Raw genomic sequence first — 15,153 nt, 5'->3', positions numbered from 1 at the left:
ACAAACACCAGGATTTACTACCACCTCCGCCATCACCATTGCCATTTTTTGAGTACTTTACCCTGTGTCCAGCATTCTGCTGTGTACTTTACACACGACCTCATTTGATCATCCCAAGAACAGTGCGAGGTCTGGTATCATCCACTTGACTAACAAAGGAAAAGAGGCTGATGGAGGCTGAGCAACTTGTCACCCAGCCAATAAATGATGATGCTAGGACTTGAACTCAATACGTCTGGTGGCGAGTCCCTGGTCTTAGCATCATGCCAAACTGCCTAGCAAGTGGGGTACACATTGTTGGTCTTCCTCTGACTTGAACCCCAGCTAGTGATTCTAAGCCCAAAAGGATGCTACTACCAGGTTCCAAATCACATGACATTCCAGCCAAATCCATGCAGATTCTTTTCCACCAACCCATCATGATCAGCCCTCTTCACCAGGAATTAGAGAGAAGAGACAGAGCGGGAACTGCATCACTTTGTTCCTTCCGCAGGGACATAGGGTGAACTTATAAGCAGTCTAAAGAGATTATCTCCTCCCACTCTTTCCCCTCCCCACCTTCCTTTGTTCTCCTGTCCATCAAGCCTTGGTCACAGATGTCTTGCCTCTGTTTACCACACCTTGTCATGGCTCATGACCATTTCATTATATTAATAGGGTGCTTCATAGACCTCATCTCCAACGAGGCAGAGAATTATATATGCTGCACAGTCATCCTCTTTTCTAGGAACCTGGGATAATTTGTTGTTTTACATCCCTTCATGGGACCATCTTCCTAACTGGTGACTGTGATGTCATTTCTGTTCCTGGCCAAGTTTTCAGTGTTTACAGAACTGTTGGGTTGCCCACAATTCCTGGTACTCACCCCTCCCTACCCAGGGAGAAATATGTCTGTGCTTTAAAGACTGTAATGCACTCAGTAGAAGACACACAACACCCTCCCACATCTGGCAGAAGTGATAAACCTGCACTGTGGATAGGTGTGACCTCAGGAAGAGACACACACAGACTGGCTGCGTGGGATAGCAGGGTTCACGTTTAGATTGAAATGGTCCAGGCGGCTCTGCTCCAACTTGTTTATGACCTATTTTTAATAAAGTGAACCAAAAATTAGCCTCCTTCTACCCTAAGGGAACATGTATATTTGCCAATGGTACCTGAATCTCTCCCCCCACCTGGCACATGGTAAGTGATTTGTAAATATTTGTTGAATGAATGAGAGTAGCAGGGATTTCAATTTATGTTCCTTTTTTTACTGGTGTGATCCTTGCTTAAATGATCAGTTTAATGAATTTGTCTCCTATACTGTGCGTACTTCAGGGCTTGAAGAAATGATAATAAGACGAAAAATTGAACCTTAAAGTAGGAACGTGAAGCATCTTCCGTTCTTACATAACAAGCCACCTTTAAGGGTGAATGGCTTGTCCTGTCTCCAGGTTGCTTTCCCAGTAACAGGGTTTATCAGAGACCTGGTCAGGGGATTTCAAGGGACATGCTGGAGGCTTAGGGGAGGGATGGAGGAGCAAGCCGGTTTCTCTCCAGTCATGGGCTTTGAGGCAAATCCCTGATTCTCACTTGGGGACAGGCAGGTCCTTGCTTTGCCATCTCCTCCCCTGGGCCTTCTGTCAGTCCTCGTGCAGTGATTTAATTATGCCGACTCTCGAGATGTAATTTCAGGTTTTGATGAGAAACTTGGCCAGGCGACCATGGTCTGATGCACCAGCTCTTTGGCTAATGGTACCCCCTGCATCCATCCTCTGCAGAGGGCATTTTTTGCTGGTGCTGAGCGTACTTAGAACCCGTCTTCCATGTTTGGCTTTTATCCCAATTAATCGTGATTGGGCAGAAGTCTCCTGACTGGAGCCCTCTCCCAGGGGCTGTTCCAGGTGACTCACTTCTAGCTATGCAGTTATCACGTAGGAAAAAAATGACCCAAATGTATGAACAACATTAAGTGTTCTGACAGTGAAGTAGTGCTTTCCTTTTCCTGGTGTTGGTGTGAAATGATCTGGCAAAATAGATGCTGCAGAAATAATGCATTTCTGTGTCTCCCTTCTCAGATGATAAATGTTCTTGGCTTGTCACAAGACTTCTTGCCAAATGCTGATTCTACTAACAGAAGGAATGGAAGCTTCAGACGTCCTCTTGTGACAGAGGAAAGAAAATGGTTTTCAGGCTTGCCTTCCTTCTGTGTCATGAATGCTGAGAGGTGCTCTTGAGAAGGGCTGTCTTCTGCCTCCACCCTGGTCTTGGCTAAAGCCACAGGCTGTGTTGCTCAGATATTTCTGGCTACTGCCTCAAGCCAGGGGGGGCCCAGAGGACGGGGGCAGAGTGAAGAGCATCAACGTTATCAATCACCCTGTTGGAATTTGTCTCTTACACCAAGAGCTTTAGTTCAGGAAGGCATTAGTATGAGAATACAACACTTACTAGAATCCCCCGTAGCAGAAATGCCAAGAGGGTAAAACGGGAGCATGAAGATTCGGAGTGGCCCATTATGTGCAGGCATGTGCTGGAGACTTTCGCAGATGTCTTCCGTCCTCCCAGGAACCCTCCAGAGCAGCCCTGGAAGACAGGCATCATTATGCCTAGCCTTCTGAACAAGGACACTGAGCCCCAGGAAGTTAAATGATTTCCTTAAAGTGATGCGGCCAGCCAGCCCAAACTACTGCTGTGTCTGACCATCAGATCTGTTGATGTTTCCCAGGGAGCTCACCTCTCATTCCTTGGTCTCTTCTGGCTTTTTTCCATTGCTGTCTCCCACTCCAGCCTCCCAACTCCTCGTCTCCATCCACTTTACCTCTCTCCTATCCATGCTGCATACTGAGGTTTTCCAGAAGCACACATCTGATCACTGAGTCCTCCTTCCCTTAAACGCTTCAATGGCTCTGGTTGTTGTCTGTCTCCACACTTCCACCCTCCTACCCAAATCAGGATAAGGTCCAAACTCTTAATCGTAGCACACTACCCTTGATGGCCTGGCTCTGCTTACTTCTTTGGCTTTGTCCTTCACCAGAGTCCCCTACCTTTGCCATCCGTGCTCCACTGAAGTGGATCGGGGGTAGTTCCTTGAGCCCCAGGCAGCCTCTGCTGCTCTGTCTGCCTGGCATGCTCACTCCTATTGCATCTCCCACCTTTAAGGGTCCAGTGAGATGAGAGTCCTGCCTTGACCACCCACATCGGGTGGTACAACTTACCATGATGTTGCATCCTCTTTGCCTGTTTACTCATCAGAACACTCCTGACCATTAGATTGTGAACTTTCTTCAACTTTACTTTACTCATCATTTTGTGCTTGGTGCCTAGTACCCTCCCTGGCATACTAGAGACACAAAACAGATGTTTGTGGAACAAGTAAATAAATGCTGGAGACAGAATTCAAATCCCTTTTGGCCTGAATCTTTAATCAGGTGGCACAGCATCTCTTCCACATTTGTCTTTCCCTCTGCCTTCCTTTTGTGTGTTTACAGGGACCGCCAATGCTTTCTAACTCCTTTTTCCAGTTGAAGGATGACTGCTTTTACATGAAACAAAGTGATTGCTAGTGCAGTCCTTGAAGCTACGGAAAATAAAGCCCATTGCCTGCAGAGCCATGTGAGGAGGCAAACCCCAGAGGAGGAGAAGTTTGGGGTGTTCTGCCTCCAGGTCTTTCTTGGTACCTTGGAGAACAGAAGACGATTTATAGCTCAAACACAGCCCTGGAGTAACTTGTAGTTAAGGCTCCAGGGCTGCTTCCAGAGTGGCTTGCTCCTCTCCCTCCAGGCATTTTTATTGTGAAGAGCCGAGTCTGCTCCTTTGGGGCCAGGCTCCAAGCTCACGCCCTCAGAGGCCCTATGGAAGGGTGGAGTTGACTCCTCTGACATCCTGTGTGCCCTGGCCCTGTGGCTTTTTCTCACCTGGAGCAGCCTTGAGAGCAGCTGCAGCCCTCGTTAACTGAGGATGTCTCTGGTTTTTGGTATTTGACTCTCTTGGCAAGTCCAAGCCACTGTTGGCTACAAAATCAATGAAACAGGGTTGTTATGGCAGTGAAATGGGCCCTCTGAAGCAGGTTTGCAAATATTTAGATTGTCAGTCCTTCACTCCTTACCCCTCAAGTTCAAAAGACCAAGCGTTTAGAAGTTAGACTTCACTAGGTTTAAAACTCACTCTCTAACCATTTGACTTTCAGCAACTGACTGGAGCTCTCTGTGCCTCAGTTCCCCATCTGCAACATGGGGATAATACCTACCTCTCAGGGTAGCTGTGAAGATTAGACAAATTAATATGTGAAAAGCTTCTGGCGCCGTGCTGGGCCTGTGATGCACAGAGGACTCATCCTACTGACTTCCTGAGGCTCTGCTAATGAAGACATGCCGCTTAATTGCACAGATTCTAATTGGGACCACATTCCCCTAAAGGAATCTGTTTATTAGGTGCCCATATGCTATTCTACATCTAACTACAACTTTTATATTTTCTAGTTTCCAAAATAGTATGTTCATTAGAAAAGTTAGAAAATACATTTCAGGTAAAATACAGGTAAGCAAAAAATGAAAGAAAAAAACTCGTTTGTAATTGCACAGACAGCTGTGAACACTTGGCATATGTCCCCCAGCAGTGTGTTTTGTGTGTGTTTGTGCATATGCATGTATATGCAGATTAGTAGTTTAAAACAAAAAGTCACTGCTTACTATCTGTAACATATTGTAACAGACTGTGTGCACTTTTCCTACGTTCTTTTACACAGTTTGGGATGGCTGTGTGGAATTCTGTTGTGGTGTTGTAGCTTGCTTTGTCCAGTTGCTGGAGATCAGATTGCTTGGTTTTGTACAGTAGGGACATTGTTAATGGTTTTGATACATATCACCATTCTAAGCCATTAAGGGCTTGCAACTGATTAATGCCTATCATTGAGTTACTCTCTCTGTTCTTCAAAATCCTTTGATTCCAGCAAAGTGTAACATTTCCTGGTAAGAGTAAGGCGTTACATTATTCTGACCTGATTCCAGAAGACATTAACACATCTTGAAAAGCAGAGTGTTTTTTGCTTATGGAGTAATTTCCCCAAGGTAAGAAGGTAGTATAGACTTGGCTCATTGGCAAAGAGGACCCATTATCACATGTCCTGAAGGAAGAGGACTTAGGCTGGCAGAGGAATGGAACCAGTGAACTGGTGAGTTTGTCCCAGATCTAGAATCCTTGGCAAAGAGCTTTGTGTTGAGATTAGTTAGCTAGGTCACCAGGCACAATTAGCCCTGGGAGACTGACAACCCTCTGTAAGGTAAGTGGCTCCTTTTCATGCACAGAGTCAGAAGAGAGGATGTGGGAAGGTCTCATTGAAAACTTGGTGGATAGTCAGAGTTAAGTCAATTAATTCTCCTCTGGAGGTCTCTTGGGAGAGAAACATGTGCATGTGACAGGTATGGCCAGAATAATGGGGCTTAATATAAAAACCAAAAAATTCAGCTAATCGTGAAATTCACTTTATTTTTTTTAATCTAATCTCTAGATCATTTTTTGTTACAGAATTACTTAAGACAGAGATTTATTTCACTGACTTTGTAAATATTAGGCCAACATTAGTTTTGTTTGGTTTTACTCACTTCTTGAACTTTGTATTTTGGGTAGTGAATCAGGCTTGGGTAGAAGCTGGCCTTGGCTGTTGGCTTTTGGAGCACATCTGGCAGGCAGCAGAGAACTCCCAGGATTTTTGGCTCCAAAGATGTTGGCTTGCATTTGAGCTTAGGGAAAGTTTCCAGTGATTGTCATTGAAGTTTTATTCATACACCAGAGGAGGCTGTTAGCTTGAGCCAGGGTTGGGCTGGCTGGAGTCCTATATCCCAGGCCAATCCAGTTAACCTCCCAAGGGGTGGGGAGGTCACACTTACAGGACCATAGGACAAAATGCAGCTGCATTATTACTTGCATCTTCCTTGTATTGTAACATTGCAATTGTTCTACAACAAGCTTCATCCAGAGAAGTGCTGTGAGTGTCTGCTGTGGGCTGGTGGATGACCATGAGGATCTGTTCTTGCCTCCTGGGCCACTCAAGCTCTGATGGCAGGAGTGATGAGCAAATGGGGGCTCAGAGGGAGGATGCAGCTTTCTTGTCTTGGGGAACCAGGACAGGCTTCTTGAGGAGGGGAAGGCTAGATGAAGGAATACTGGTTTTCCAGGTGAGATATAAGAGAGAGACTCTCAAGGCAAACGTAGGAGCTTTTGGATGTTTTCAGGGAGCAGGGAGAAGCATGTCACTTGCAACTCATGGTCCATTATAGAACCACATGGAGCAGCTCAGCACATCTTATAAGTAGTCTGTCTTGGTCTAGACTCAGGCAGTCCAGAGTAGCATTTTGTATATTTCTTCAGGATCCCCTTAATTCTGAGAAATACCAGGCCTTGGGTCTGATATTTGGGTCAGAGGCCCCAGTGCCAAGTCTGAAGATCCCTTCCTGCCCTTGTGACCTCCTACTCTGCCAGAGTCCAGTAATGGGCACTGGGATCTCTCTGTGGTGAGATGCCCTCAGGGTCCAGGATTTCATTTTAGTCTTAGAGATTCGATGAATTCTCTTGTATGTTCATTTCCATGGAACACCCCCTGTCCTTAAACTCTAGTTTTTTCCTTTCAGAACACCCAGTTTTATTGCCTCAAAGGACTTGGAAATCTTAGCTAGGACAGGAAGCATTTTGTGTGACACATGTGCATGCATGTGCGTGTGCACACACACACACACACACTCCTTTCCTTGGGGCAAGGAAAGACTGAGCCTCCTCTCAGTTTACATTTTTGAAGGTAAACAAGGGGAATTGGGGAGAAAATATAAATTTATACCTAAAAAGTTATCCTGACATTAAAAAGTCATTATATTTTCCACTTCAAAAATGACTCTCAAGGTCTCTAGAGCCAAGAGAAGCTGGGGAGCCCCTTGTTTTTCCTAAGTGGAAGCTTGGGGTCAGGGGTTAATAACTGATTCAGGTTTTCCCCACAAATAAGGGTAAATATAAAGCCCCTAATATTTTTAGTTCCCCAGCCTTTTTTGATAGCTCTGTAAATGTAAGGGATTCCTACTGACATTAAAAGTATTTCAAACTCCATTTGGAAGATGTTTATTAATAAGCAATATTTCTTTCCAGTGGGAACAAAATTAGATCTTTAGTTAAGCCAAAATTTTGGTCTCAGGACTGCTTTACACTCTTAGAAAATATTGAGGACTCCTGTGGGCTTCTTCTTATGTCAGTTGTAGCTATTGATATTTGCCATATTAGAAATTAAAATGAAGGAATTTAAAAATAAATGAGTTCAAAACATAAAAACTCATAACATTTTAACATAAATAACATGTTTTATGAAAAATAACTATATTTCCCCAAACGAAAAAAATTAGGGGAGTAGTATTTTTTTGGTTTTGTTTTTGCAAATCTCTTTAATGTTTGAGAGAAGACAATGGATTCTTCCAGATAAGAATGTGGATTCTTATCTCTGCTTCTGTGTTCAGGCTGTTGTGTTTGCTGAAATCTATGAAGAAAGCCTGGCTTCACCTAGAAATGCTGTTGGAAGAAACGAGGACTTCATGGACCCCTGAAATGGTCTCAGGGACCCCACAGGGGTTCTTGGACTCCTTTGAGAACTGCTGGTTTAAACAGATAAATTACCAGGGGATGTGATAGATTTCAAATGAAAAATTGTCTTTGAGAATTTGAGTCAACTGTGAGTCAAATCAGTCCTTTATGAACAAACTAACAAATTATGAAATCTTACAAAAAGTGTTGTTTTTATGGTTTTTGTGCTTGCTGTATATGCTCATTTCTGTGCTCTCCTGGGGCACATTGGAAGTCCTCAATAATTGAATCGAATTGAAATACTAAAATCCACAGCAAGGACGCTAACATTATAAAAATGTTTATAAGATGTTCTGTCATCTTACTTTCTTCATTTCCTTCTCCAGTTCAGGAGTTGGCAAGCTTTTTCTGTAAAGGACCGGAGAGTAAATATTTTAGTCTTTATGGGTCATCTAGTCTCTGTTATGACTATTTAACTTGATCAAATATGTAAACAAATGGGTGTGGTTTTGTCCCAGTAAAACTTTATTTATAAAAATAGATGATGGATTAGATTTGGCCCAAGGATCATAGATTGCTGATGCCTGCTGTAGTTCTACGTTAGAGTCATGGCTCTGAAACTGTTTTTTCCTAAGTCCCTGGTCTTTGGCCATGAAAAAATTAACTTAGTGATGTTCACGGAAAAAAAAACCCCACTAAAGTTGAGTTTCTTCATTTTTACTTTGTGACGCATCTGGAATAGTCAGTTTCCAGTGGTGATGCCTGCAGGATAGTTAATGAATCTGGGGCAGTCCTCCAGAAGAATGGCTGAGTGTGGTCAAGTTGGAAGCGTAGAGGGTTGATTTAAAAAACTGAAGAAGATGGATGATAAAGAGTTTGATTGCTTTAGGGATTATTCCTTTCCTGGGTGCTATGAAGTTTCCAAGAGAACCCGAGCCAGTTTTTACATTTCTCCCTGGTTGGTTTAATAATTGTGAAATACAATCCACTCTCCCCAAATCCAGCAGAGACAATCACATTATAACTTTATTTCTACTGATTCCTTGTAGGTAGATGTGCTCTGACATCATGGGTGTGGTGTCTGGTGGTATCATTTGCCTTTAACGTTGCCCTCCCTCCTTACAGAAATACAAAGAATATGAGAAAGATGTTGCCATAGAAGAAATCGATGGTCTCCAACTGGTGAAAAAGCTGGCAAAGAACATGGAAGAGATGTTTCACAAAAAGTCGGAAGCAGTGAGGGTAAGTACTTCTGGTTTCTGTTCTGTGTTGCCAGAAGGCACAAAGGCAGCTTCAGGGAATTGGTGTTGATGAACACAACCCTCAGATATCAAAGTTGACTCAGCTGTTATGTAAACATTTTCTTTTCCTTAGTCTAGTTAACAAGGAAAAGCAGTTACAAGGGACACAATCGCCCTTTCCATATAGGGTTCAGGTGCCAATTTTCATCTTAAAATTTTATGCCTTCTTCGGGGGCATCACTAATTATACAGCCATGGAGGATGGCTTATGACTGTGTATGCATTCACTAATTGCCAAAAATCATTCAAAGGTACATTGTGGTTCAATTAAGCAGCCATGAAAAAATTTAAGCAATGCTTGCCAAAATGTAGAATTGAAAATCTGAATGGGGTAAATGAGTCCAGATGAAGTCAGAAGTTCTCTTTCTCTTTATTGGAATATTACTGTGATTATAATGCTTGTCTTGACTGGTAAGAGCTGTCTGAAATTTCATATTATCAGCAGGACAAATAGAACTGCAGTACACAAGTGTATCGTTTTGGATTTCTAAGATGGTCTCCAACTTTATTGCTTGTTGCCAACTAAACAAAGCATCTTATGTTCTTGTTTTAGGACACGTGAATGTTGTAGTATCCTATGTTAATGCCATATTGGCACAGGATTATGGCAAAGAACTGCAATCTGAGGAGTTCTTTATTTCTAATGTATAGTTTGCTTACCTTTAGGGGTTTTTCTCCCCAATTATTTCATTGAAGTCATAATAGTTTATAACATTGTGTAATTTCAGATGCTCATTATTATTTATCAGTTTCTGTATAGACTGCTTCGTGCTCACCAGCAATAGTGTAATTTTTGTCCATCACCATAGGTGCCCCTTTACTCCTTTCACCTAGTCCCTAACCCCCTTCCCCTCTGGTAACCACTAACCTGTTCTCTTTATCCATGTGTTTGTTTATCTTTCACAGATGAGTGAAATCAGGCAGTATTTGTCTTTCTCTGTCTGGCTTATTTAGCTTAAAATCACACCCTCCAGGTCCATCTATGTTGTTGCAAATGGGATAATTTTGTCTTTTTATGGCTGAGTAGTATTCCGTTGTATATGTATACTACATCTTCTTTATCCATTCATTAGTTGAAGGGTGCTTGGGTTGCTTCCACGTCTTGGCTATTGTGAATAATGCTGCAGTGAACATAGGGATGCATAAATCTCTGAATTTTTGATTTCAAGTTCTTTGGATAAATACTCAGTAGTGGGATACCTGGGCCATATGGTATTTCTATTTCTAATTTTTTGAGAAATCGCCATGCTGTTTTCCTTAGTGGCTGCTGCAGTTTGCATTCCCACCAGCAGTGCATGAAGGTTCCTTTTTCTCCATGTCCTCTCCAACATTTATTTTTCGTCTTGGTGATTGTAGCCATTCTAACGGGTGTAAGGTGATATCTCATTGTAGTTTTGATTTGCATTTCCCTGGTGATTAGTGATGTTGAACATCTTTTCATGTGCCTGTTGGCCATCTGTATATCTTCTTTGGAAAAATGTCTGTTCGTATCCTCTGCCTATTTTTTGATCGGGTTGTTTATATTTTTGTTGTGGGGTTGCATGAGTTCTTTATATATTTTGGAGATTAACTCCATGTCAGGTATATGATTTGCAAAAATTTATCCCAATTGGTGGGTTGTCTTTTTGTTTTGCTCCTGGTTTCCTTTGCCTTGCAGAAGCTCTTTAGTCTTATGAATTCCCATTTGTTTATTTTTTCTTTTATTTCCTTTGCCTGAGTAGACATGGTATTCAAAAAGATGCTGCAAAGACTGATATCAAAGAGTGTACTCCTTGTATTTTCTTCTAGGAGTTTTATGGTTTCACGTCTTACTTTCAAGTCTTTAATCCATTTTGAGTTAATTTTTGTGTATGGTGAAAGATAATGGTCTACTTTCATTCTTTTGCATGTGACTGTCTAGTTTTCCCAACACTATTTATTGAAGAGCCTTTCTTTTCTCCATTGTATGTTCTTGGTTCCTTTGCTGAAGAGTAACTGTCCATAGATGTGTGATTTTATTTCTGGGTTTTCAATTCTGTTCCGTTGATCTGTGTGTCTGTTTTTGTGCCAGTACAATGCTGTGTTGATTACTGTAGCTTTGTAGTATATTTTGAAGTCAGGAATTGTGATGCCTCTGGCTTTGTTCTTTTTTCTCAGGATTGCTTTAGCTATTTGGGGTCTTTGGTTGTCCCATAGGAATTTTAGGATTCTTTGTTCTACTTCCGTGAAGAAGTCATTGGGATTCTGATTGGCATTGCACTGAATCTGTAGATTGCTTTAGGTAAATGGACATTTTAACTATGTTTATTCTTCCAGTCCATGAGCATAGAATATCTTTCCATTTCTTTATGTCATCATCGATTTATTTCAATAATGTCTTATAATTGTCATTGTATAGGTCTTTCACTTTCTTGCTTAAATTTATTCCTAGATATTTTATTCTTTTTGTTGCGATTGTAAATGGGATTGTATTCTTGACTTCTCTTTCTGCCAGTTTGTTATTGGTGTATAGAAATGCAACTGATTTTTGTTAGTTGATTTTGTACCCTGCAACTTTGCTGTAGTTGCTGATTATTTCTAATAGTTTTCTGATGCATTCTTTAGGGTTTTCTATATATAGAATCATGTCATCCACAAACAGTGAGAGTTTCACTTCTTCTTTTCCAGTTTGGTTACCTTTTCTTTCTTTTTCTTGCCTAATCGCTCTGGCCAAAACTTCCAGTACTATGTTGAAGAGGAGTGGTGAGAGTGGGCACCCTTGTCTTGCTCCTCTTCTCAGAGGGATGGCTTTTAGTTTTTCACCATCAAATATGATGTTGGCTGGGGGTTTGTCATATATTGGCTTTATTATGTTGAGGTACTTTCTTTTTATACCCATTTTATTGAGAGTTTTTAATCATAAATGGATGTTGGATCATGTCAAATGCTTTCTCTGCATCTATTGAGATGATTATGTGGTTTTTATTCCTCATTTTGTTAATGTGGTGTATCATGTTCATTGATTTGTGGATGTTGAACCATCCCTGCATCCCTCGTATAAATCCCACTTGATCATGGTGTATGATCCTTTTAATGTATCTTAGCTTTCAGTTTTAATAATTATCTCAAGAATCACTTTGCTGTAAAAGACCACTTCCTACTTTAGTTTTTCTCACAATTAATTGGCAAAGCCAAATTTCTACAACATATTTCTGCTTTAGACCTAATTTTCCCACACATTTACTTGTCCCTAAAACATTTTCATACCATTTTGATTCCGGGATAGAGGGAGTGTAGTTTCATAGGTACAAGCAGGAGGTTGACCTGGGTTCAGTGCCTGCCTTTGTCACTTACTGACCTTCCACCTTTTGCAAAACAGCCTTCATGAACCTCAATTTCCTCATCTGTAAAGTGGGAAAAACTCACAGAGTGGGCGTGAAGATCAAACAAAGTTATGGTTTTGAGCCACTTAGCACAGATCCTGGTACATACATAGTGGTCAGGGAATGGTGGCTTCTGCTGCTACCATGATTATTAATGTAAATAAGATGAGACTTCTTGGTGGAAACTCTGAAGTGCCTTAGAAAAAAAAAATACTTCTATCAGTCACAGAAATGTCTTGACAGCCAGTGCTGGGAGCTGTATGGGGCGCCCTTGGAGTGTCTTTATGTCACTATCTTGAAACAAATGGTATTCTTTACAGACATGGCAGCATGATAGCCATTCAAATGTAGTAGTCAGAATCCTGAAATAGAAATTAAAAAAAAAAAAGCCCACCATAATTACTGTTTTCTTTCTTTCTTTCTTTGTTTTTTTTTGCTGAGGACGGTTCTCCTTGAGCTAACATCTGTTGCCAATCTTCCTTTTTTTGTATGTGAGCCATCGCCACTGCATGGCCACTGGCAGGCAAGTGGTGTAGGTCCACGCCCAGGTACCAAACCTGGGCTGCCGAAGCAGAGTGCGCCAAACTTAACCACTAGGCAACTGGGGCTGGCCCTACTATTTTCTATTCATAAAATGAACACCACTTTGCTGGAACTTTAAGAATATATTGAGAAGTATTAAAGAGAGAAAAAGATAATCTAAAACTCCCGCCTCTTGGCAGGAAACCATGGCTTATATTCTTGTGTATTTCCTTCCTTCCAGTCTTTTTTCTTTGGATTTCTATGGGTGTACTTGTGTGTGTTTTTCTTTTTTTCAAATTTGCAATTGTATTGTCTGTTCACTTTTGTATCCAGCTTCTTTTCACTTCTGTAGAAGTGCTGTTGTAGTGTGAGCATTTTCTTGTGTCACTGTATTTTGTGATATTCTTATAAGGCTGCATAACATTTCATCTATGAGTGTGTCGTAATTGATTGACTATTTCTCTATATCTGGATATTTTAGCTGTTTGCACATTTTGATATAAATAACGTTGCTGTGAATCTTCCTGTATATTAATAATAGATCAACCAACTCAGTACCTGCTACATGTTGGGTGTTCCCCTAAGGATTTTACACGTACCCATAGCCCCGTGATGGAAGTTACTATTATTATCCCTGTTTTACAAAAGAGAGGACTGAGAGGCAGAAGTTACTGCTTCCCCGAGGTCTCATGGGGAATAAGAGACGGGCTGCAGGCACATGGACCCCAGAGTCCACGTTCTTTATCACTTCCACACCCTCGGATCCTGCAGGGTACTTTGATTTCCTTAAGATGAATTGCTGAACATGCAAGACGGTTCAAAGGCTCTGAACCAACCTTCAAGGCTCTTTACGCACGTGAAAACATGTCTGTCCAGTTAAGATTCTGTTAATTTACAGTCGCTCCAGCAGGAGTGGTACGTGAGTGCTCATTTTCCTGAATCTTTGCATAAAATAAAAATGTTTTGTTTTGCTTTAAATACTAGTAACAGCTTTGTCAATTTGAGAGAGGGAAATGCTGTTACTGTTTAAACTTGAATTTCCTCGTAAATCACAGGATTTTAGAGTAGAAAGGGACAGAACTATCTTTAGGTTCTACCGCTGTGGTTGACAGATAAGGAGCCCTGGTGTCTGGAATTCGAGGGGCTTGTGCAGCATGCCACTGTAACACAGAGGCCCAGCCAGCCCCAGAACCTGGGCCTGGTCACTTGGAGGCAGGGGCCCACATGGCATGTGAATCATAGGCTCAGCCGGAGGAGAGAGGATTGTTCTGAATCTCAGCTCTGCCTCAAGGTGGGAGGCCCATGAGAAAAGCTGAGCAACCTGGCGGACCTCTTTTCCTCTTACCTCCCTGGAGATGTTAGGAGGAGTCATCGAGGCCTTACTCATCTAGGCTATGTTTACTGAGCTTACTCTGCACCAGGCCCTGTGCTAAACACTTTATATATGTCATCTTATTTCATTCTCACGTCTACCCCAGGAGTGACATACTGTTAGTATATCATTGGTTTGGAGATGAGCACACGGGCTTGGCAGGGTGAAGTCATTTGCCCAGGTCATATGGGCAGGCTCAGTAGGGTTTCTTTTGCATCCAGGCAGTGGGATTGCCGTGCCTTTGCGTCTATCTGTGTGAAGTGTTTAGCACAGTGCCTGACAAACAGTAAATATTCAGCAAATGTTTGCTGTTACTGCTGGTTAAGGGACCTTCCAATGTGTAAGCATGTAATAGGGAAAGAGTCTTAAAGCTTCAGGAAGCTCCTGGATGATGACAGGAGGGAACCTAATTTTGAAACCTTTTTGCTTTAAATTAGTGAGGTTAAGGAAAAAAAAGACTGATATGGGTGGTTTGATTCCTTTGAGAAGGAGAAAAAAACTAGTTGCTCTATTTGATTTGAAATGTTCCCAGAATAAAGGCATCCAGGATTCTCTGAACTGTGTATTTTATGTATTTTAAAATAGATGTATGAGGCCCTTTGTAAGCACACTTGATGCCATAAAATCTAGGTTAACTGGTCCAGTGATATGTGGCTCTCCCCTGCTCTCAGTCTTTAAACAGCAAAGAGGGCTTGTGTGTCAAGTTGGGGCTTGGTGTGGTGACAGTTGCATCCTTGTGATCGGGCTGGTCCCCATTGTGAACTGTGTGGCTCTGTTGGCAGCAGTCATGAACCATGTGGCATTTGGAATGAGATGAGGTGGCCACTGAGAGGCCTCCTGGGTGCTGGTTTATGCTGAGTCCAGGGGAGCAGTGGGTGTGACTATTTTTCATATTATAATGTTATCTCGCTTCTCAAATAGGAAAAGTTGCTGTTTGCCTGTAGGATTTGTGAGCATTTGGAGAGCAATGACCTCAGATCCAAATTTGCCTGTGGGTTTGCAGGGGAGCCATTATTTACCGTGTTGCCCTAGAATGCACCTCTGTGCAACAGGGCTCTTTCTTTCCCGTGCCACCCAC

At 42.0% G+C, this 15,153-nt stretch overlaps 1 protein-coding gene across 4 annotated transcripts in view; it reads left to right on the top strand.

Annotated features, from left to right (window-relative positions):
* CACNA2D3 (calcium voltage-gated channel auxiliary subunit alpha2delta 3) overlaps window positions 1-15,153 on the top strand; it is an 832,052-nt gene that overhangs the window by 165,733 nt on the left and 651,166 nt on the right. For all 4 annotated transcript variants that reach the window (XR_011526928.1, XM_070574989.1, XM_070574988.1 and 1 more), the window contains one exon: window positions 8,665-8,781. Coding sequence is in view for 3 of the 4 variants with exons in the window: in XM_070574989.1 (XP_070431090.1) it covers window positions 8,665-8,781 (117 nt within the window). In the remaining variant the exon portion in view is untranslated. The remainder of the gene's footprint in view (window positions 1-8,664; window positions 8,782-15,153) is intronic.

The sequence above is a fragment of the Equus przewalskii genome, chromosome 15 (genome assembly GCF_037783145.1).
Source record: "Equus przewalskii isolate Varuska chromosome 15, EquPr2, whole genome shotgun sequence".
NCBI lineage: Eukaryota > Metazoa > Chordata > Mammalia > Perissodactyla > Equidae > Equus > Equus przewalskii.
This window is presented reverse-complemented; position numbering and strand designations above follow the sequence as displayed.